Source organism: Zingiber officinale, chromosome 1A, assembly GCF_018446385.1.
Source record: "Zingiber officinale cultivar Zhangliang chromosome 1A, Zo_v1.1, whole genome shotgun sequence".
Taxonomy (NCBI): domain Eukaryota; kingdom Viridiplantae; phylum Streptophyta; class Magnoliopsida; order Zingiberales; family Zingiberaceae; genus Zingiber; species Zingiber officinale.
Genome location: NC_055987.1, coordinates 138476722 through 138501349, shown reverse-complemented (window position 1 = coordinate 138501349; position 24628 = coordinate 138476722). Strand labels below are relative to the sequence as shown.

General features: G+C 37.0%; 1 protein-coding gene across 3 annotated transcripts; it reads right to left on the bottom strand.

Annotated features, from left to right (window-relative positions):
• Positions 1-3573: 3573 nt before the first annotated feature.
• On the bottom strand, positions 3574-23026 carry LOC122035050. Of its 3 annotated transcripts, XM_042594426.1 has the most exons (22): positions 22654-23026; positions 22343-22492; positions 22139-22223; positions 19425-19464; positions 19081-19329; positions 18584-18683; positions 18429-18503; positions 17232-17330; positions 16926-17042; positions 16729-16844; positions 16533-16632; positions 15512-15867; positions 14733-15060; positions 14301-14515; positions 13917-14135; positions 11462-11648; positions 9657-9907; positions 8963-9055; positions 8773-8874; positions 8261-8621; positions 5781-5918; positions 3574-4376 (listed from the first exon to the last, which is right to left on the bottom strand). In XM_042594426.1, exons 2-22 carry the CDS (start codon positions 22472-22474, stop codon positions 3792-3794), a joined length of 3948 nt encoding a protein of 1315 aa, XP_042450360.1. In that variant the 5' UTR covers positions 22475-22492; positions 22654-23026; the 3' UTR covers positions 3574-3791. The 3 variants fall into 3 exon arrangements, with proteins under 3 accessions (XP_042450360.1, XP_042450352.1, XP_042450367.1); XM_042594418.1 differs by having other exon boundaries at positions 22343-23026; XM_042594433.1 differs by lacking the exons at positions 19425-19464; positions 22139-22223; positions 22343-22492; positions 22654-23026 and having other exon boundaries at positions 19074-19268.
• Between the last annotated feature and the right edge of the window lie 1602 nt (positions 23027-24628).

The window sequence follows — 24628 nt, the reverse complement described above, 5'->3', positions numbered from 1 at the left end:
ATACATTTTGTTTACTTTTACTTAAGCAACTAATAGTCTCTGTCTGAAAGCTACGGAAATGAGGCACTCGAAAAGGTGGCTCTACTGTTAATATATGGAGAGGACCTTAAACTAGAGAAAAGTAGTGACACTGGGTACTCCTTTCAGTTCCTTTTTTACCCACTCAAAAAAGCAAACGAGAGGTTAGGATAAAAATCAATAAAGGGGTCTTTGACATAGGCCCTCCAACGTTAAAATTAATTGATGACCAAACGAAAAGTGGAGAAGATGAATAGTAAAATATGAGTGTGTGCTGTAAAGTTAGCTTAGAATGTATTACCTGCCTCGCCAGTGGAGAGAGAGTTTAGATCCTCTGGTTAGCAATCCTAATCCTTTCGCAATTTGAATGTCGGATCACGGTTAGAATTCGGCCAAAATTGGTTGCGATCTCCCCTGGATTCACCTTTCCACTTAGATTATAGTTTTGGGCCGAGCCAGTCGGGCGGAGGCCACCGGTGGTGGCGGGTCGCCCTTGCTCGGCATCATACAGTCCGTCCATTGCTAGCGGCCTCTAGTCACTTGGCTCGACCCAAACTCGACCCAAAACTATAACCTAGGCGGGAAGGTAAACCTAGAGGAGATCGCAGCAAATTTTGGCTAGATTCCAACGGCGACCCGACATTCAAATTGTGGAAAGGACCAAGAATGGACCAGGGATTGCGAACCAGAGGATCTGATCTTAAGGAGAGAATCTCTTTTATATCACCTCTCATAACCTCCGCAATAATAAGGCGACAAGGAATATTCAGTGTAAGAAGATGTTGGATAATGGAAGGTGTACAGTTTGAAATTTTTGTAGTTATCCTCCAAGGAATCTTCTGTTATATGTATATGAATAGTCTTGTGTAACTTCCACAATAATAATAGAAGTTGTATAGTCAGTAACCGAAGAATATTATCTAATGAATAGTTCTTGCTATCTGACAAGTGGTTATGATTCTCTGACAATGTTATCCCCTAAATATATCTTGATTGGGCCTTTAGTCAACCGACTACATAATATGTTGCAGATTGATACATAAGTAGGGTACTGAGTCTCATAAGACCATTCGGCCTCTAGGTTGCTCGGCTATATATTATGTAATGCTGAGGATTTGATATTGAAGCAACAATGAGCCAAGTCACATAGGGTCGGCCAGCTATATGCTGGGATACCTATCTCTGAAGGATAGGGAATTAAATCCCAAGAGATCTGATCAATACTTTAAACCGGTCGTTCATATGATAGGAGGTTTGCTTTTGAAGTGATAACCCAAGATCTGGAAGTTTGGCCGAGTCAATAATAAGAATCGCCTTTGAGCTGTGTAAACCTGACTGATATTGATACCAACCGGCTATATGAAGGAAGGTCGTTCGGCCACAAGGCCATTCAAGCTATGCGTATGTATTGGTATTGAGCCCCCTAAATTTGACCGGTTTAAGGACAGACCGACCATACGTTGTATTATGAGAATGGGAAGTTTGATCCTCTGAATCTGGCTTGACTTATGATTGACCGGATTTGTGGTAGGCCGACCATCCCTTAAACTCGATCGGCTATTGGCTGATTGGATATATATAATAAGTGTCTTAGCACATGAATAGAGTACTATAAGTCCCTTAGGTTCGACCGACCTTTTGGTCGATCGTCCTTGTACTGAAGGTCTTAGCATTGGCTGAGGAGCAATAGTCTTGTTGAGAGTGATCCGCAGGCTTCCACCTTCCCTTGACTTTGACCGTCATCTCACTTTGATTTTGACTATCACATCATATCTGGTTCACTCATAACATTCCGTATCTAGCCTCAACTAAATTTCTATTTAGATTGTCTATGTGAGATCTCTCTACGAAGATAACAAATGTAAAGTAATAGAAGCAATTGTAAGTTATATGGTAAAAAGACGATTTACTCACTCCAGCGCCTCCAGCAATGGTAGGCTATGCTCTTTGGCCAAGGCATTCATTCGATTGCTCTAAGGAAACTTTTTCATGAGAGGATGACAAGTCCACTCCACTTATTAGATTCCTACCTGATTGAAGAGTATAAAATGAAAGAAGACAAAATGTGAAAAGGAAAGGTAAATTATTCTCGCGTGTCCCTTTTTATGACAATCAATTGTATGGACCATTTATTGTATCGTAGCCTCACCGCTACACATACCACTCGCTGATTCACATTTATATATTAGCCATTCTGCAGCGCTTCAAACCTGGAGACTGTCCATAAACCGAAAAAATTCGGTTCATTTATTTGGTTTCTAAAAAAAAATTGAATGCAAGGTACAATGATTGATTGTGATTTTTGAATAATTTTATCATTATCTTGTTAAGAAAATTAACATGTTGATGTTTTGCTTGTGTATATATATATAAATTACTTTAGATCAACCTAAACCCTTTGGTCTCGTGCATTGAATTTAACATTTGTGCATCTTCAGTGGTTATAATTTATCATAATTTGTCTAGGTCAGGGATTTTTTTCATTTTATTTATTTTGTTTGTTGAGCACAATGAATGCAGGGGAAACTAGCGTAGCCTGCTGAATTAAACCGCTCCCTGTCACATTTAATGGATGGTGCCTGTGATTGCAGCAAAAAAAAACAAGGTGATAATCCTCATGCTCTCCCAGGCGGCTCCATGCAATTTGAAAGAAGATAAATCACGTGGAATTTCGTTCAACACAGAGGTCCTTTGCATGGGTGATGTTTGTGATTGACTGAGTAAAAAGAGGATCAACAGCTTATGAATGTTGTTTTCTGCAGACTAATTTTATTCCATCAGATACTGATGCTTGTATTTTAACAAACGAAGCTTTTGAGATCGAGTGTCCTCAACTAACTAGGAACTTGTTAACAACTGCAACTTTTCAGCATAAAATTAATTCTGTAGGTTTAAGTTTGATTGTTAGATTATACTCGTAATCACAACGACGATTCTATGTTACATCACTAACTAAATGTCGCAGAGGGGAAAGGTGGAATTAGTGTTCCAATAATTCTATTCGTTGTCACTTTCACAGGCCCAAATGTCACTTAACTAACCGTGTCATATTTAGTAATGGATAACAATTTCATTGAAGCTTTCAGATGGTAATAAAAATTTAAAGATTACACAACGCGATTCTGCACAATCATAACGACTGTAATAGCTGCAATGCATCGAAACATTACAAATTGTTTGCAATTTGTACGGAACATCTATAGTAGATCTCTATACTCCTATTTGTGGCTTACCACTAAATCTAATCTTCATGTTTCAAAAGCTTATGAGCATTTTAGAAGAGTAAGGAGATTTAATGTCCATGTATCAGTATGCTTACGATGGACGTAAATTAGGACAAATCCAAAGGAACGGATTCATTGTTTACCTTCAAAACTAACTAAAACTTACAGCCTTATTGTTTTTTTAACAAAACCTATGACAATAAGCAAGTGGTTCAACTTATCAGAGTTAGAAACAGTAAGCAATTGAGCTCCATTGAGAGACTAATCATCTTAATTGAACATTAAAGCACGTGATCGAGTATAGCCAATCTCAGTACTCACATACACAACATGCAGATCAAGACACCTCTCTAAGTATATACTACATGTGGTAAAATGAAGCACAAAACAAATCCCCAAACTTACAAGACGAATGTAAAGGACTAGAAGGCAATGTGAAAAAATGAACAATAGTACGGGTAAATGTAACTAAATTCTGATAAATAAAAACAAATGTATTTATGGGAAAATGAACTAAGAAGCTACCTCTCTTGCAGTAGATGAGGCAACCTAGGTGCTAGGAACCGGTGGCACACCTTCTGTGGGAGGAGGTGACTCAGTAGCTTTAGGGGAAGCATCTGTTTTGCTCACAGGTTCTGCAGCTGAGTTGCTAGCTGGTTCTGTCACTGGAGCAGTAGTAGTAGTAGTAGCAGTTGCAGTAACAGTAGGAGTAGCAGTAGCAGCATCAGCAGTCGTAGCACCAGATTGATCAACCGGCGGAGGCGCCTCCAACATTAGTGGCTTATCTGCTTCAGAGGTTGGAGTGGTCTGAGGGCCTGCCGCAGACTCACTCTGGACTGCAGCAGGTGTGGGGCTCGGTGCTGTTGTTGAAGGAAGTTGTGGTGTGGAGGCAAATGCAGAAGCTTTTTTATTAATAGTAAGAGGAGGTGCCGAGAGAGATGCCATTCCAGGAGGGAGGATTTCTATGGGAGGCTTCTTTACAGCATCTGATAAGCTTGTAAATTTTGGATCCTCCAGTGACGCCAAAAATGCTGCAGCCGCATCAGTTTTAACAGAGGGTGTATGATCAAGCTCCTTTTGGAGCATCTTGTTCCAGGCCTGGACTAAGTTCTTCAGTGTCGGGCGACCATGAGCCTGAAAACCATATTTGCTCAGTCATGAATAAGAATGATGGAGTATGACAGTATTGAAATACAAGAATCTAAGAAAAACTAAACAGCATGTAGCACTCCCACATTTATTCAAATTATTCCATTGATATCATTGGCTTAGGTCAACATGTCAAACCAGGGTCAACCATGCCCAAAGCTTAAAAGTTGAAGCACATCAATCTTATTTTCAAACAATATGCTGAGAACACTTCTTTCATAGCTCATGTCTGACACCATTCCTAACCTCTTCTTTCCTTAACTGACTTAATGTCTATGGTAGGTTAGAACCCAAATTTTCATGTGAGCCCTAATAATTGCATATGGACAACTGATTAGTAAGTTTAATAACTAGCACCACAGTCAAAAAAAAAAATTATCCAATCTAATGTCGATTGTCCGAGTTGGATTAAGACTGACAATGACCAATTCAATTATTTAGCAGGCAAATAGGGGACCTGTAGACCCTTGAAGTATGCAGGACTATAAGATAACAATAAAAAGCACTTCATAACTGGTGTAAATATACAGAAATAAGGTGAGAACCAATCGGTCTTCTTTTCCACAAAAAAACAAACAAAAAAACACAAAGGCAAGAGAATATTTATAAACAAATTTTCCAATAGTTAGGTTTGTATGTTGTACTATAAATGGAAAATTGGAAAATAAATCAAAAATAAAAAGACGAGCAGAGTAGAGCACATACTAATCCAAAACTAACTATGAGAAAACGAGGGAGGAGCAGAGAGGGGTGATGCAACCCGTAGAGGCAAGAGAATTTACAAAGCAATTGTTGCTCCATTGCTGGTCATGTTGAAGGATAAGAGATTTTGTCTCACCGTTGTCAGCATCATCAAATCACGTTTGTTGCAACTATTAAGCATGACTAGTCTCATCAAGTCATGCTGGTAATACTTGAATCAATTAAATCAGTTTTTATTAAATTGGCTAGAATTTTATTTGGATATAAGTTGGAGCATCCTCTTCAGAGTTCCAAATCCTGAACCCTAGCTAGGAACTGTAAGGCATGGAAAGAAATCTTAATCTATGAACTTATTATATGGAACAGTGAGATATGATATTTAAAGAAATGTTCTGTGCCCTAATACTCAGTTTATTTTGGTGGATGTATAGGAAGGGAGAGGAGTGGACAGAAAGGAACATGTATCTATATCTTGGTTCCTTTTTTGCTTAATATTGTTCATTGCCTTTCCTTCCCCACAACTCATATTTGTCAACTGAAGTAAACAGACCATAAGTGTAAACTTCTTTTAAACAGATCTTTCAATTGATTCAGCCTGCTTCCTTAGGTATAGCTTCCGGCTCAAATGCTACAGTGTACATCCTTAAGTGACAGTTTTTCTGAAATCAGAAAGGAGCAAAATCTTACATGAGCATGGAGAACTGCCTCGGCAAGCATTCCAGTGTCCTGCCATGCCTTCTCCATTAGTGCATTATCTCCCAAAACTGCTGCAGAAAATGCAGCTTCACGACCATGACCAGCAACAATCAGATTATTTACTAGCCCCTGAAAGAAATAGCAAAGAATAATTAATGTTCTAAAAATTTTCTTGCTGGAAAATGACTTAGTAAAAGAAGAACATTAAAACTGGACCACACATGTAACAAATGTGCGCATCAACTTCTTTTACATTTATTCAATAAAGTTCCCCCCATTTCAATTTTACATGATCATCAAGGACAAAAGGGCAGTTCGTTTACTGCCTAGGTGGTAGGAACGTGGGACTAGGTGGTCTATTAAAATAATATCAAAATAAAAGGAAGTAAATTAAATTGAGAATAATAGGTGGGTTTGTATAAAAGGTTTTCCTTAACCATCAAAACAAGTTTAGAATCATATAAGTCATAATTGATAAATAAGTAATAGACATGTAATAACAATGAAATGTTTCATCACATTGCTTCACACTGCAACCACGAAAACAAAACTACAGCAAAGCATAAAAGTTCAATAATCCATAGTCATCCATAGCTTATAACTAATGTCATATTACAACATCAAACTATAGATAACATAACTAATGCCAAATTGCAGAAACCAATAGAAGAAAATTTGAATTTTTTTCTTCGACCCACCTGGATCGTCTAAGCAAACTGCTTGAGAATCTTGGGAAGCTTTTTAAAAGGGCTGCGTAACAAGATCCATCTAGCAACTTGGCAAAACCACCTAGGTAGCTGCCTAGGGCACTTTTAGAAACTATGATGATTATCTTTGACATGACAACCAACAGCATTATTTTACCTAAACTTGCTTCTATATTTACCACAATTTAAAAGACTTGCTTTATTGGTTAGTTAACATCCAATGCCTTAGTCTATTGTGCTTCCAAACAGTTACTTGGCACTTGCTTCTCCATCACTGCATTTCACTCCCTTTTCCCAGTTGTCTGGGATTGGAAGCTCATCACTCACCTTCAACTCCGTGGCAAAACTTTAGAAGCCACACACTGGTTGGGTCAAAGCTTCTCTGGCTTTCTGTTCTTAAGCTGTTAATAAACTTTGAGTGGATATGTTCATCACAATGAGCAGAAACTATACCCACTCCCATAGAACTAAAGGATCTAAGCAACCACATCAAAAATCAAATTCTCAAGTAGTCATTCTGTTAAATTGCTATACTAAAAAACCACAGATTTGTGGAGCCATGTAGACTGCCTGATATGGCGATGGACATTAATTTGAAACAAATTTGATGGATTGTAGATATCATGTTATGCCAAAGTCCCAAAGTCTGTGCAAATCATCCTACACCAGATGTTTGATCTGGTTTCCATAATCTGAAAAACCAAACATCTGACCATTTGATCAATCATCTTGTTTGATGCAAACCAAAGACATTTGCAATATTTTCAATTTGGGGTTTAAATTGCCATAAAATATCCTACAGCTCTGGAAAATTATCCTTCTTTTACCTATTTCCTTAATTCTCTAGTTGATCCTATTGTCATCTCTCACCATCTTGGTGTTTTCGCACCTTTGATACTGTAGATAAATACCTGCAAAAATAGGTCTTTGATTCTGACTGATTTAAGCAGTATTTTTCACCCATTCACCCATTCTAATAAGGGCAACCCTTACAGTCTCTACAACTGCAAGAAGCCATATTAACTTGCAATTCAAGGCCTCTCAGATGCACCACTCATCAAGACCAACTGAGCTACATTCAAGCATCCAATAAGTAAAAACTGTTAGCTTAACATAAAGCTGAGAATATAAAAACTGTTGTAGAAATAATCATTTCGTTTCTGACAGATTAAAATCTTCTACAGGTTAGGATGTGCGGATCTTAAGAAGTTGCAAGCGTTGTAACTAGAAACATTGATTCCTTTTATTTTGTTCTCTTAACAGTTTGGAAGAATCAATGTCCAGGTGAAAATAACCCATGAAATATGATACAATCCAAGTGTCATATGTAACACCTTGACACCCTCAGTGAGTCGTAATCAAAATTTTCCTTTCTATGTTGGAACTAAGAGTTATAACTGAACAATCTTCCTCTAATATCAGTCGTGCTAAAAATTTAAGCATTTTTTCTCAGTATTGGAAGATGGAAGTTTTGGTAAAAATAGTACATAAGAATCTGGTGCAGTGGTCTGGATAACTTAGGGTAACAAGATTAAAAGAAGCAACTAAAAGTGAACTAATGATTCGTATATATCAAAAGTAGGAAAATTTTCAGTCACATTCTTTAACGTCCTCTAATATGGCCATCTCTGTTGATGTACAGATTATTTCAAGATATATGGAAGTTTCTGAAGTTCATCAATTTATTCAATATTTGTGTTTCTAGATTTATGACTAGGTATCCATGCCATTGACAAAGTGCTAGAAAATAAATGGTTTACATACTGAAAGTCTAGTTAGCTCTCCATGATTTGCAAGCCGTAGAGCTAATCCTCTCAAAATTTGACCTTGCAAAGCACCCTTCACGGATCCAGCAGCAGCCAGCCTTTTGAGGGCTTCACGTGCAATATCAGATTGTCCTGTAGCATCTGCAGCATCAATAAGGTCTAGAAATTCTTTAGCAAACTTTGCTATACCCTGAACAGCATCCACTAGATTTTCCTGTTTAACAGCCGTTAGACTTAGAATCTCAGTGATATCAGCAGCATTTTTCTCTTGACCAACATCCCTACTATTGCTCATTGTCAACAAGCACTGTAAGGCCCTCTTCAAGTCATTGCTTTGCATAGCCAAGTCAAACTCTAACCTGATAGGAGTAATTTGATCTTAGTACTACTTGAGTTTGTATGATAGTAGTGTACCATATTCTCAAATGCAAACTACATGGGAATGAGGAAGAATCAACTCAAAACCACATGCTTTTCACAATTAAATATTAAGCACCCACATAGGCATACCTCTTGGATATTCCAGGTAAATGTAGAGCTTCAGTTGCATATCCCATACCAAGCATGAACTGAGCTAAATCATCGTGATGCTCACGGCTTAGTCTAGTCGCCCTGTTGAGGTGAAGAAATAGTTAAAAAGATTGTCTAGTAGTTTTGTCTCAGAAATTGGCTGTAAAGAAGAATGATATACAAAATTTACCACTTCACTGCACTAACTGCATCACCATATGCAGCAAGACAACGACAGCGTATACCTGGATGACTCAGAGACAGGGCATGTGCACACATATACCTGAAGAAGGATAGAATAGATGCATTAAGGTACGATTTTAAAATACTTAGCAAGGTACAACCATCAGGAACCTCTAAACAGTGTGTTTACATTGACACTGGGATAGATTTACTTCATGTAATCTCCCTGAAAATTTGGGGTCGACAATATACCTTGAAAAAGTGTACAAGCAAGAAAATGGGCTGAATCAAGATGCAGTTAAGTGCTTAAATCCAATTGTGATCTTTAACTCTATTGTCTCCACAATATTATCCACACAGATGTCCTATTAATGCATGAAAATTTGCATCTTGGCTATGTGAAATGATATTGAAGTAATGGTTTCAAGAAAGGGAGTGTTTGGTTTGCTACTATTCTATTTTCATTTTTGGAAAACGCGAATTTTCCCTTTTCTTAGAAAATGACTTTTAGACCTTCTCTATTTTCCCATAGAATAATATCTCCTTTTCTAGAAAATGGATGTGGAAATTGCCAACCAAACAATATTTTCCCTTTTCTCATAAAATGAAAATGGAAAACTTACAAACCAAACACTCTCTAATATTGTACAACTACAAGAAGAACAAATGTATTGTAAGATAATGCAGAAAAGCAATATCACCTGTCTACAAGCCAAAGAACACCATCTCTAACGCCAACCACAATAAGAGGCCCAATGGGGCGTTTTTGTTCTTGTGGAAAGCGAGTAACTGCCACAGAGACACCTCCACCAGCAACTGCAACTTCATTTACTTTTCTTTCTTCCATTTCCTTTAACATTGTGTCATCCCCATCTACTTTGGTCTGCTGCTTAGGCAATGTAAGGAATGGGGGTATAGAAGGTGCATGCTGAAAGGAGGCTAGGCGAACAACCTAGAAGCATATTTAAGTTCATGTATCAGTTGTGTGTGCAATTTATCAACTAACAAGGAATTTAAAAAAAAAAATCAAATGGCATGAACTTACCCATCTTGAGTTTGAAACTAGAGTTTCATATTTGAGAACAATGATTCTTTAGCAAATGATCTATGTTAACATACAAACGTTAAATAAAGATGAAGTTTTGGGATCTTTTCATCATTTGGAGAAGAAAAAAAGAGCATATTTCATGGCATGCTAAACCCAAAGTTCAGTTGCTTTTTTGAAATTCCCCACAGTCAATATTGTCAAAATATCCTCAACACTTCTCTAGCTGCTTCATTTAAACCCTAGCTGTTAACTCCCCACTTACGACCATTGACTTTGTTATGTGGTAGTCACGTGTAGCTCATGATGGTCACATGTAGCATCAGGTTTCCCCGTCCATGTTAATTCAATGTGTCCATATTTCACTACAGCACCTAGATGATGTCATCAGCAGTGGCTCTAGCTTCTACATTGAAGAGTTGCTCAAAGGAATGAAGCGTGAATTCCTTTCCAATTCCAGTGCTGCTTCCTGAAGGGGCAAGGGTGGACATCCAGCAACTGCTGCTAACATTGACTCAAGGCAAAGCAAGCAGACAGCATCCTGGACATTGCAGATGAATCTTCTGCATCCAACTGATCGTCAGCATACCAGGAATGACACAATTCCACGAGATTGATGTTACAGTCTTATAGATGCCATAAAGGCCACTAAAGATACACTGATGGTGTATGTTAGGGATCAAAGATCTAAAAAGGAAATAGAGAAGGTGGCACTTGATGAGAATTAAGTGGTAGCAGAAGCAGTTAGTTTTCTCTTTAACTTTTGATTTTGAAAAGGTTATACAAAAAAGAAAATCAGTAATAATTTTGGAACTTCATGCTAGCTTTAAGATCTAATTACATAAGTGAATTTGATCTTTCAAGCTAATGGGTACGTGCAATCTTGCAGCCAAAGGCAGCATACTAAACCACACGAACAGGAGGTAGGAGATGAACACCCAGAGTCATATACAGACTGCAACATTAATGGAGTTAATGGAGTCAATTCAGATTTGATGACCAGGGTGAAATGACATAATTGGAAGAACTCAAAGGGTATCAATTGTTAAATGTTGATAGGGCATTTAAAAATAGCCAATCCATTCCCTCTCCCTCCATTTCCTTGGTTTTCTCTCAAGCAAATCAAACCTAAGAAATACATACTAGCTAGTCCTTGAACAGCAACAGATTAATCAACGTATAAAAGGATGAATAGGCAAACACAACAAACTGAAATGAGATTGTAGATCATGCTTTCTCACCCAAATAATTTAGTAGTAGCATTCCTTTTTGGTAAATCTTGAGAGACAATTTCATAAATATCTTTAAAAATAAGTAAAATTTTCAAACATGCCCTAGTTGAAGCTTCCTGGTGCCATTAGCATGATTATCATTTCCATATGTCCAAAATAATAGTCAGCAACATGCCGCCATGACTAACTGGAGAATATTTAGAACTAAACAAGAAACTAAATTGATCACCTGAAGCATCGGAGGTCTTAGAGGGATTCGCTCATTTGTGGCAACTTGTGGGCTATCAACTGTTATAAGTGCCAACTCACCATGCTCAGCAAAGGCTCTACTTTGAGCTTCTTGGGCTTTCATTTCCTCTTTTTTCCTCTTGGTTTCCAAATCTATTGGTGCAACACCAGCATCAACAAAAACACACCTGGAAAGAGTAAAGCAATTAGATATAAGTGACAGACTAGCAACTTACACTTTATTTTTCTTTGATGTGATTCTTTGCTAATTAATCAGTGGGAAGACTAAAAATCCAAGATTTAATGTCCTTAGAGGTTGATTCAGTCAAACTTTATGAAAGGTATAATAGCCCATGTCATTGTCAAGATATGTTTTGTTCCAAGTCCAATCAAGCCAGTTCAGTTTAAATTGGACAAATATGACCAGTGTTTTTGTTCCTTCCAGTCAAGACTGGTGAAAATTTTTGTCTGCTCATCAACGGGCACATGAGAAGCAACGAAACTAACAATATGCAAGCAGACGAGCAAACTACTACCTCATTGCAATAAGCTTGAGAAGTTCCAAATTCGATTATTCTTCATAGTGAAAAGCTATCTCAGAATCACTAATCCTTCATTGCGAGAAGCTCCTCAATCACTCATCTTTTGACCTCTCCTTGAACCACATGTCTCCAATTAAGCCAGTTCAGTTTAACTTGGACAAATATGACCAGTGTTTTTGTTCCTTCCAGTCAAGACTGGTGAAATTTTTGTTTGCTCATCAACCGACACATGAGAAGCAACGAAACTACCAATATGCAAGCAGACGAGCAAACTACTACCTCATTGCAATGAGCTTGAGAAGCTCCAAATTCGCTTATTCTTCATTGTGAAAGCTGTCTCAGAATCACTAATCCTTCGTTGCGAGAAGCTCCTCAATCACTCATCTTTTGACCTCTCCTTGAACCACATGTCTCCCACACGCACTGAAACAAAGTATCTTCCTTGTTCTCCTCTACTTCTGTGAGCCATGACATCTTCCACGAGGAACATCGTAAACAACTCCTCCCAATTTGTCACGTCAAGAGGGAGTAATTCCCGCTCACCAAGAGGTACCCCACTCGGTGATCGTGTAATAAAAGAAAACTAAAAGCTATATACATAGGACAACCAAGAAATTTCACAAATATCTATATGAATATAGAAAATTTGTAGAAGTCCTATTCCTTTGACTTTTAGTTCCCCTTTTTATTATACTGTCACCGAGTGGGGTATCTCTTGATAAGTGGGAATTACACCCCGAGGCATGACACAATTCTCCTACATCGCTTAGGGTTCATTGGGCATCCTCCTCCACTGCCTAGGGTTCGCTGGGTATCCTCTTGCTACTTAGCCTAGGGTCGTGCTCGTCACGCCACCAACACTAGCATGACCAACATATTGTCCCAATTGGGACTGAATCCCCCAGTCCGAATGAAATTTCAAACCTTGAATAAAACAAGTATAATAAACACACCAAAAATCTATTAGTCTTTGCATCAGCAATTCAATTCTTTCATCATTTTGTTCTTTCAATAACTCAGACAAAAATACAAGTTTCTAGGCGCCCATAGGTTCATTCCATGTAACATCATATGCATTTGCAATAGAAAAATGTTTGTGAATGCACCAACACAATATAGTTGTAGAATCAGAGTTTGTAAAAGAAACAAAGACATAATAAGAAAATGCATGTGGCAAAAATGCATCTGCAAGGAAATATTTACACCTGATTGTAGATAAAATAAAGGCAATGACAATCCTATGGTATACTGATGCACTCTAGAGCAGAATGTGGTAAATATTTGAACCGATTGATATCAGTACGTCATGGTCAATAGGACACTGTAAGACATCAAAACAGGGATATGATACTGTGAATCAATAGAGAAGTAAATGCCACTGTAAGAAAGAAAAATATTTGTTATAATGTTATATGAAGGATTTGAGCTGACGTGTAACAAAAAATAATAAGCATATTTATTAATGCTTCAGCAGAAAGATGAACATTTTTGTCTGTCCACATATGTTTAGATGTAGCTGCATTAACTTCTCATGCAAGTGCTGGAGTGCAGTCTTTTGCAATACATCATGTTCAAAAAAGATTTGAATTCATCCATTATCTGAATCAAGAATTGGCTTGGAAAGGAGAAGACAGATGTTCACTATGTGAAGGAAATCAGGAATCTCATAGGAGAAAAAAACCAGAAAGGATCAGAAAGGATGCTTAGAGACAATTATGTTCTATTTTTGTTGGCTCTGTAAACACTTACATGCTGGAACCAGCCATTGATCTTTCAATGCCAAATGCATAGTGCACCAGACCACCAGCAAAACATAAGATCAACAACATTTGGATCCACAAGTACATTTTGTATTATACTGGGTTCAATACTTCAATGAACATAAGAGTTCGAGGAGTTTTTTATATGACTTACTCAATTGTAGTTGGTGTAGCGACAAAAAGTTGCCTGCGATGCCAAACAGCACCAGTAGCAAAGGGGATTGCAACATCTCCCAGGTACCTAAACTGAGGACGCAAGGAAGATATAACAATGTACTGATGGTAAGCAAAGGCACAGTACTCAACAGTTTGGTCCCATGCAGTCCATTCTGGCTGGGCTAGAAGGCCACTCACAGGCTGATATGTCTCCCAACTGCCATGTTTGAATGATAATAAGATCACTGTCTCAATTATTAATACAAAAAGGAACTACAGATTAAAATAAAAGATAATCCATCTAGAAATGATCATGAGCAATTAAAATTGTTGAAAACAAAAAACTAAGAGCTCTGGAATGTTAATACAGGAAAATTTGAACCTGTATAGCTGGAAATTCTGTGGAGCGACTTCTGCAGCAGGTTTGTTGGAAGAAAAAGGATCATCAGGTGCAGCAAAAGATGATGTAACTCCACTATTGCCAAAGCCAGATAAAGGCATTGATTGAGTTGAAATAGCTGTTGCAGCCATCGGGCTGATTCTGCGTGAAGTTCGATATGCAACCCCGAGCAAAGCACCACCGTGCAAGCCAATAACCTTAAGAGCAATATTGATAAGATAAAAGCTAGGAACCAAGACAATCTTTATGTAGTGTGAAAAAAAATCCAATAAGCATAAACCACAATGCATGAGGCATAAAATGCCAGATAGATGAGTAACCGCAACTCCATCTTGAGAATCAATGAAGAGAAAACCCAATTAATTTAAAAACTTGAACAACGTGAAAACTGAAAAGAGGAAACATAAAACATACTGGATCACTACGGCCTTCAATCGACCTTGTCATGACATGTGAAGTCCCGTCATCTAACAAAATACGAACTTGTACAGTTGCTGAAGAAGCTGCACTAGCAGCTGCAGCTGCAGCAGCAGCTTGAGCAGCAGCAGCTTCTTTCGCTTTTTTAGATGAACCACCTTTAATAAGCGGTATTCTTGGAGTCAATGCAGTTTCAACTACAGCATATCGATCACCGCATGTATCCCAAGCAAAAAGCTTCCCAGTCCCAGAATCAACAACTGACCAGTCACTAGCCTTGTACACATAAAATGAAGGAATATCTGGCCATACAATTGCAACATACCTAAAAAATTTGAAAAGCAATGTCAAGAGAATATCTTAGCATGAGGAAACGAGAATCACAAACTATCATGATACTAAAGAAAATGTAGCCTAAACTGGAAAAAAAAAATGTAGGCTGCTTGACACTGTATTTATTCATCTATTTCACAGTGGAAATATCATAATATTGAAGAGATAACGTCAACATGATTCATAGTGGAAAAAAATCCCTAAGAAAACTAACAGCTTGAGTACAATAAATTTTTGCTTGTAAAACTACTGTTATGAAGATAAGGATGGCATATAAAATTAAAACCTTCTTTTCCCTTTCTCATCTAACAAACATAGGATCTTAAAGAATAATAGGATTAAAAAAAACTCTTTGATGAATAATCATAGATTTAAACAGTATGAAGCGGAATGGTTGTCACAATGTTATAAATAATAAATCAGACCAAGAGGAAAGAACTCACCTTCCTGAACTGCTTACCAATAGCATAGAATATGAATCGTGTGGAGCTGGTGTGCTTATGTGCTTCTTAGTCTGCTTGACATGCAATTGTTCCAAATCCATCCTGGTTCTTCCTGATTCGGTGATGGTACCAGTACTACCCAGAGATGGATTAGAAGTATTAGACAGCTGAAAGTTTAGCAATTTAAGCTCCCTTTCAACTATGTATACAGCAGAATGTTCTCTGCTACCAGGTGGTGTTGGTAAAGCAGCTGCAGCTGGAAGAGCTCTTGCGTCAAACTCACTTAAAATAACACCAATATTGGTTCCAGTAGCCACGAGATGTGGTTGCAAAGGATGCGCAACCATGCAGTACACCTGAAATAAATGTATCATCTTCAGACATACTCCTTTCTCAAGCAAACCAAAAGAAGTTTAAGTTCCCAGTTCTCATTAACATAAAGAAATGGTCATGCAGGGAATACAATCTACAATAATGCCGTTCATGATAACCAGGAAAAAAAAGGAAAAACTAACAACTCTAATGAAGTGAAGAAAAAGGCATTCTCACATCAAAATGCTATCCGAAATTCAGTGAACTAAAATTACATCTAAGATATATTACATTTTTTAGTTCTAATGTCCAATTTGGTGAACAGGAAGAATGTCAGGACCATATTCTAATATTTATGCAGACAAAAGAATATTAAAGCCCATATGTTGACAAAGGGCTCTTGTTAATATTTTTACTGTATTTCCTTGGGCAGCATTCCTTCAGTCACTTTGTGAACTTATCTATATAGCAGTTTAGCACAACTTTTGGAGGTGGAAAAAAGCAGCAAAAGCAGCAGCAAAAATTCTATTAGGATCAGTCATGATTATTAGGTTTACTTGATCCATATAGTTTTCCCATAATGGCAGCATATTTAGATTGTGAAAATACTATTATCACCTTGCAGTCACAATTATTTAAAAATTCAGAGTTGCATTGTCCGATGAGTGTATGCAGTAAATAAAAACTTCCTGAGGCACGTAGCACATACCCTGAGTTTTTTAGTGGATGCAATAACTTGGGGAGGAACAAGTGAAGATAATTCACACAATGGTCTTGTCAAAGCAGAATATGTTGGATGTTCGATAGCCCTGTTAGAGCCAAGAAAAATCAGCAACGCATGTAATGTGCCTCCCCGTCAAAGTAAATAATATTGGCAGAACTTAGACAAAGAATGAAAAGCATACCAGATATGTGAATCTTTGACACAAGTAAGAATATCAAGGTTTGGAGCTCGAGGATGGCACCAAGATGCCACACTGTGACAAGCAAGCTTTGGAACTGGTTTTATACGCCTAAGTTCCTGCATGAAAAAGGATTATACTAAATGAGACTAGAGGAGAAACTTATAATGACAAAGAAAAATCAGATTGGAGTAAAATGCCTTGAATGAGATGGTATCCCATATTGCTAAAGTTTTATCAGCGCCAATAGTAATGAGTTGTGGTGCACTTCCCATCACCCTTGAAAGCTCAACGGCCACTACCCCTCCATCATGTGCCTTGGAAAGTTTATACCAAAATCTCAGATAAATTTGACAATGTTTATCCCAATGTATTGGAGAAACACAATAAGTTAATGCCCTTTAGTAAGAAAAAAACAGAAGAATAACTTGAGGAATATCAACCAAACAAAGGTAACAAATTGAGCATGACATAAAAAGGCAAGAGACAAAATAACAAAAGAATACCTTTAAACTAAGTTTAGGCACAAGTTCACGTGAATCATGTATGTGATCTGCACTCCATAGTATAAGCAAACCATCACTAGCCCCAGAAACCAAGAATGCCTGAAAATGAATATTAACATTTCACGACAGTGAATATGGCAAAAGCAATAAAATAAAGAAAAACCCAAAAAGAAACTCAATAAATTATTGTCGATTCAAAATTTAACCAAATAAAGAATATTTTCAAATATTTCTTAGCAGATATCACAACAAAATCAATCAAAATATGTGACATCTAAAGCTTCTGACTTTCCTCCCAAAGGTATTGTTGAAATCAGGAATCAATTGTCGTGCATCTAATGTGACATTATAACATGTTATGCACATGCCAATGGCATTCTTCCCATAATATCAGAATTTTTTAGGTAGCTGGCACTTAGTACTTTTCTGTCCAACGTCAACATGCCAGATAAGTTATGTGAACATATTTCAGAAAACTTAATGCAAACAATTCCAACAACTCAGAAGTTGCCACAAAACATAAATCACTTGACAAAAACGTATAACCAATAAATATTAGTTGCCATTATATCTAACTTCTTCTCTCTACGTTCTAACTTAGCATTCACTCCTATTACAGGAGAAGGACCTTTCCGAAATATTATTTATTACTTGTGACTTTCCTGAACCACTGATGGTCGGTTAAGAATCAATATTAGAATTATTGTGTGTTCAATGCTTTGATTCGCACTCAGTGGAGACAAAATAATAAGGATAGGGCGGGAGTAAAAAAAATAAAATTGTTATGCAGAATCTTAAAGCATTCTCATGGGACTTTAGAAAGAAAATTGATAATATCATGTTGTAAAGCCTCAAAATCTAGCCACCAAATACATTCTAAAGCAATAAATTTGAAAGTTTCTGTTTGAAAACTATTGTTCCTCGTACAATTTGATAAATTGGGCACACCGAAATCTGAAGCAAAAAAGGAAAGCATTTCAGATAAAATATAAACAAAAGACTATTAACATTTGTTGAATCAATATCAAGGAATGAATTTACATGCAGCTAATGAACAATCAATTTGTAAATATCAATGAGAACAGTCCTTGAAATTGTTACATACAATTTAGTCCGGCAATAAATAAATAAATTAACAAAAAGCTACTCTAGCCCAGAATGCAATGTAGCAAAGCTGTAACAGAAGAAAGATACTACCTCACCGTTAGATGTCATAAATGTCATCAAACAGGTTATTGATCCTTTATGGCCACCAGTATACCGACGCACAAGCTGTAAAAAGAAATTCCATATGACATGTTCTGATTGCAAACCAAGAAAAAACACTTAGGATAGAGAGTAGATATCAAAACCTTCCATGTTATCATTGAGAGAACTCTTATTACGCCATCTGATCCACCAAAAGCAATAAGTGGGCCATCACCAGTAGCAGATCTTGATAAAAATTCCATACTGCAGACAAATGCATTCAAGAAAAGGTCATTTATGAATATGAAATGACAGAGATGTTTAAATATGATAAAAAAAAAAGGCAAATAAAATTGCAACACCAACTTGTAAGTCAGTTGCATTATTCTTGATTTTCCATTAAGACTTTCAACAAAATCTTGGGTAGCCTACCTCTTATCATAACATAGCTAACATCAACAAGCCACATATCCCAACTATTTGGAAAAAAGTTTTACTTGTGCAGAAGGATAAGAAAAAAGACTTACAGTTACAACTCTGTCTATTCTACATAATGCATTATACATAAAAATAAGGTATTTAAGCAATAGTCAAGAGAATCATAAAAACGTTGCAAAATTTTAAAAGGGAGAGAGAGAGAGAGAAAGCACACACATCATACCATAGAAGAGACCTATTGTCAAGCTCCTGCTTGGGAACATCACGCCCTCGCATTGTCACCAAATCCAAGAATATGGCCTTATTCTCACAACAAATAACAAGAAAATGTCTTCCTCTAGTGGATGGCACTGGTGAATTAAAAGCAGAAGAATTCTGACTAGCAGCAGTTGGTGCCTCAACAGCTGCAGATCGATTGCGCCAGTGTTGCCAGTAACGCACATCATCATCGTAGAAACCAACTTGCTTAACACTAAACACCATGTAGTTCACAGTTATGCTGACTTGGTAAAGCTTATGAAAAGCCCAGAATAGATAGCAGAAATGAAAGGCTAAAGAATTGATTACCTTCCGCCTCGTATGGCCTCAGTGGGTTTTCCTTTAAGTTCTGTCACAACAATGAGGATGACATAAGAAATGGCAATAATGTACATTTCTTACTCGTGAGCAGTTGAAATTACCATGGTAATAAAATTGAATAATAGTAATTAGCAAGCAATCACATTAAAAGAATGATGGGTTCAAATTTTGGAGACAACAGGAAACTCTTTCACCTTAACCAACCAATGTGACAAAAAAATATTAAATTTTTTGTTATTTGAGGACATTATCACTTAAAAGCACCAAATATTGTTTTGTTTTTATTTCTTCAATCTGAAAGAAAAAATATCTAGGTATTTTTATGTTCAGAGATGTAGTTAGCTCAGGTTAAATTGCCTTGCCTGTTAATATCTGATTAGTCCATGGTTTGAAACATCATTCCAACCCAGGGTCTGGACTCCAAACCCGAACATTTCAATGTCGGTGTTGTATTGGGTGTGCCAATATGTGGTACCAGAGGCACTGAGAGGGAAGTTGGGTGGGAAAAAAAAGGAAGCAAGCACATTAAAAGGATGATGGGTTCAACTTTTGGAGAAAACAAGAAATCAGTTCACCTTAGCCAACCTATGTGAGGAAAAATGGCTCTTTGTGGGCATTATCTGCAAAAAGGATCAACATATTCTTCACTTCAATTTCTTCGATCTGAATGATAAAATACCATTTTTTTTGTTTGAAGACGTAGTTAGTTCAAGTTTGGTTGAATTGCAACTTAATATCTGAGAATTCCAAGGTTTAACATACCGTTCCAGACCAGGGTCTTAGTCCCAATGGGAACAATTCAAGTTGGTGTCATGTCTAGCATGTCAGCATGTGATGCCATAGGCACCAATAAGGAAGGAATCTGGGAGAAAAAGAATGAAGAGAATGAGTGGAAGAAAAGAAGAGAAGAGGCAAAAGATCCCTCTTGGCAGTCCCCTGTCGTGAAGCCTGATCATGAATCAACAAAGCCCTAACCCTTGCACTAAGAGAAGCCTAGCCCTTGAGGTCACTCATGGAAGCTCTGCCACATTCTCTAACTTATTTCACGCTGCAACTGGTTAGTATACTTTTGTCAACCAGCACAGAGCAATTTTTAAAGCCATGGGTTATTCAAATAGCAAATTGTTTAACAATCAGCAGTAAACTAGTATGAAAATAGCAGGTTCAGCAAGATCACCTTTGTTCAGGTAAAGTACATATTGGAAACCTGAAACATAAGGCAATCTAGGAGTTCCAACTTCTTGAAGATTATCAATAGAACTCACTTAACAAGTTACTCTGACAGTTTATAAGACAAGCTAGGAGTTGCAACAGCTAAAGTCAAACACTTGATGTACAAGTTGTAAGTGAATTTTCCATCCTGGTGTTAGTTTGCAAACAAACATTAGGAAGAAGATGAAGAATCAAGTAGTAGAATATTAGAGAGTTCTCCCTATTTTGGCCTCCCTCATAAAGGCACTGTAGCTCACCAAACTGCATCAAAAAAAATCTGATAGTGCAATGTAGATCCAAATAGTCTAGCAGGTTTGGTATTTTAATAGTAGAAAACAATTATTGTTGACCACCAAAACTTGACTCTTAAAAATTGATTGTATGCAAATAGTCTAGCAAGTTTGGTATTTCAATTGTAGAAAACAATTATTGTTGACCACCAAAACTTGACAACTAAAAATTGTTTGTTTGATACTCTTGGTAAACTTATTTGTGTCCGCAAATGCTCTTGATCCGCATCAGATTCAAAATCCCAAATTATGTGCTTACTCATACATTGCATGCCAAAAAAAGGACTCCAATATTTGTGAGACGTAGACCAAGTAGCCTAGATAAGGATTGTATTTCAATCAAGGAAACACATAACATGGATTTTTGAATCTGACAGTAGGATCATAAGCAAGCTTGATGCAGAAGAAAAAATTGAAGAAACAATAGAATCAACACCATACAAACTTGCATCAAAAGTAGGGTTTTAGAGGTCAATCATCAAAGTATTAAAAGTTCATTAACCCATTAACAATATGGATATCAAAATTCATACTAGGGAGAAATTCTGATATGGTGATATAAGAGTTTTGGGAGGCTAGTTTTATTTCGGGACCAAGTCTAAGAAGAAAAAAATAATAATCGTGATAATCAGTATCCTGAGCCAGAAGTGTGTCTCCTTCAGAAAATTTACTTTGAAAAGTGGTGTTGGTGCTCAAACCACATTGCAGCTGTTCAGTTACTTAAAAAAAAAGTTGTGGTGCTGCAATCACGATATAGTAAATAAGTTATTTAAGAAATTAGTATTTCAAAACAATAATAGTGATGCAGTGATGCCTAGCTGACCCTTAGGAGAAAAATAAATAACAATGGTCACAATGTCATCAAAAAATAAAATAGCTAGAATACAAACAGACAATTACAGTTACAATTAGTTCAGAAGGAACTGTTTTTTAAATGGAGAAACATATGGTTGAATTCAATATCAGTGCACCAAAAATACTGGTAATTGAAGAGATGAAGATAAGAAAGAGAAAGCGAGCGGATGAATATGGTCTCCAATGAATCCTTATGTGAAACTTTCATTTTAATTAGAACAAATCAGTTTCAGAGTTCCCAATGAAAAATGGGTGCAGTAAACTCGGAGTAATTCACTCCCATGAGAAACTTATCCACTGGAAAATCAAACCACTACACGAAATGAACTAGATTCATAGACATACCAGTTTCTCCTTCGGCGAGCTTCTCCAACTTCGTCCCTACTAACCGCCGCTCATCAACACCGCCGGCCTTCAGCTCATAGATCACCTACCAGGAAGAAGAACAAGGATATCAATATCCCACATGAACCTAACATGACATTGATCTAAACACATCCCAAATCAAACAAAGGACAGGAAAAAGAAACAAAAAGGAAATCTTCAGACCTGACGGTGCTCCCAATTCCAGACAGAGACGTGATCGGATTCGTCAGCGGTGACGAGCCATGGATGGGTGGGGTGTAGCTGGATCTTGACAATCTTGCCGTTCGTCTGACGGAACGCACGCAGCCGAAGCATCTTTAAACCCTTGTCGATCTGAATCAGCGAATAAACGGTAGCAAAAAATAATGCAGGCTCAGGGATTCAGAACTCAAAATCTCGGATCTAGGAAGATGAAAATTGTGTTGGGGGAGGAATCGCCATGGTCCAGAGGCGAAGGGTAAATCAAAATCATAGCAAAATTAGCAGGGGACTACCCAACCACGTGTTTCTCAGGTAAATGGATCTGGGTCGATCTGCTCCACGGCTCTAGGAATCCCACACCCAGATGATCGATGATCAGTCGCAGCTCGGAAAGAAGGATCTCGTGAGGAAAGGAAACGAAGGCTCATCCCATTTAAAGAACAGATCTCTGCTGAACGCCAGCGCCACCAACGAATGAAGCGCACCAAAGGAGGCAGATCGCGCGGCGACGGCGATGTCGAGAAGTGAGTGCTGGAGGTTAGGGGGAGCGTGAGAGAGGGCGAATAACTCGCCGCCGCGTGCCGGAGAAGATATCGCCCCTAGAGGGACTCGGCGACGGGAGAGTCACCGGGTCGAAGACGAAGGAGAATTGAAAATTGGGAAAAGCTAGTGAATGTCTAAATAAGTCGCAAACACTTAATTGACCCAAACCAACACGCCACCCCGACTCAAGTTAGATTTAGTACGATCTTTAACAATATCAAGGCCTTTAGTATACCTTCGGCAATAAAAATGATAATAAATTTTAATTGAAAGACTAGTGATAATGAGAATAATTACAGGATTGATAGTATTTAGAGGTGTAAATGAGTCAAATCGTTCATGAGTTATTCGAAGTTCGATTCGATAAAAGTTCGTTTGAATTCGTTTAATAAGACTCGTTAAGATAAATAAACTAAACTCAAGCTCCACAATATTCGGTTCGTTAGTTCGTGAACATGTTCGTTAAGCTCATAAATCAACTTTTAAATAAAAATAATAATAGTTTTGATAGTGAATTTATAAATTTTACATTTTACTTATGAAAAACATAGACAAATATATTAAATTTATTTATTAGAATAAAATTATAAATTTTAACAAGAATATTATAATTTTTTAAAATATATAATTTAGTTTTTAATGAATATTTAAATTTATAATTTATATTTATTAAGCTCGTTTAGGCTCGATAAAAGCTCGAATAAGCTCGTGAGGCATAAATATATTCGATAAATAAAGCTTGAGCTCGGCTCGATTATAAACGAGCCAAACTCAAACATCCAAGAGTTCAGCTCAGCTCGGCTCGATTACACCCCTAATAGTATTTAGTATAGATATTGAAATTAATATTATTCATTATTATTATTTGATTTGTCTTAAATTATAATATGAGAATCAGTCAAAATTATCATTTTACATAAAATAAAAAATAATCATACAAATTTATAAACAGAATCCTTTTATAAAAATTATAATATAGTAAATATTTTTCTAATATATAAAAGATATAACTTAATACAACAATTATTTTCAAAATAGATCATCTTTACATATTAAACAATTCTATCAATAATTTTCTATAATCAAAACATCTATCAAAATAAAAGTGGGAGAAGCAAAAAAAAAAATGTATTCATCAAATCTAATATCATCACAATTCACAAGTATACTATTTCAAGAAACTGAGCACAAAATCTTTTAATTTCAGAGGAATCCAAACTGAACAATAACTCAACTTTTATAGAATCTTTACAAATTGCTTGAGCAACCTTATACTTGTTCCTACCAACAAATCCATATTTATCAAATATCTCAAGAACTTGTGGTATTTTTGAAAATTTATCTTGACCCAAGATGACATTGACTCAAGATGTAAGCTAACAGTTTACATAAATCCCTTGAACTGATCATTGAGTAACTTGAAGTTAGAATCGACATTTTGCACAATTGGAGTCTTTGCCTTCTTTGAAGCTTTTTGAACATTGCTGGTGAATGATTTCTTTTTCTCCTTAGAGTGAGATGTCCTTGTGGCAAAAAAAAAGACGAATACGCTCGCCCCCAGCACCCCCGCCAATCTGTCCCAGGACCAACACGGAGGAGGTAAATCACAAGCGGCTACTAGCCTTTGGAATAGTGACTAGCACATAAGGGAGACATTTACTTCGGCTTTGCCGAGATTCGAACCCCCAGACCTCATTGTGGCAACACCTCATGTGCTAGCCACTA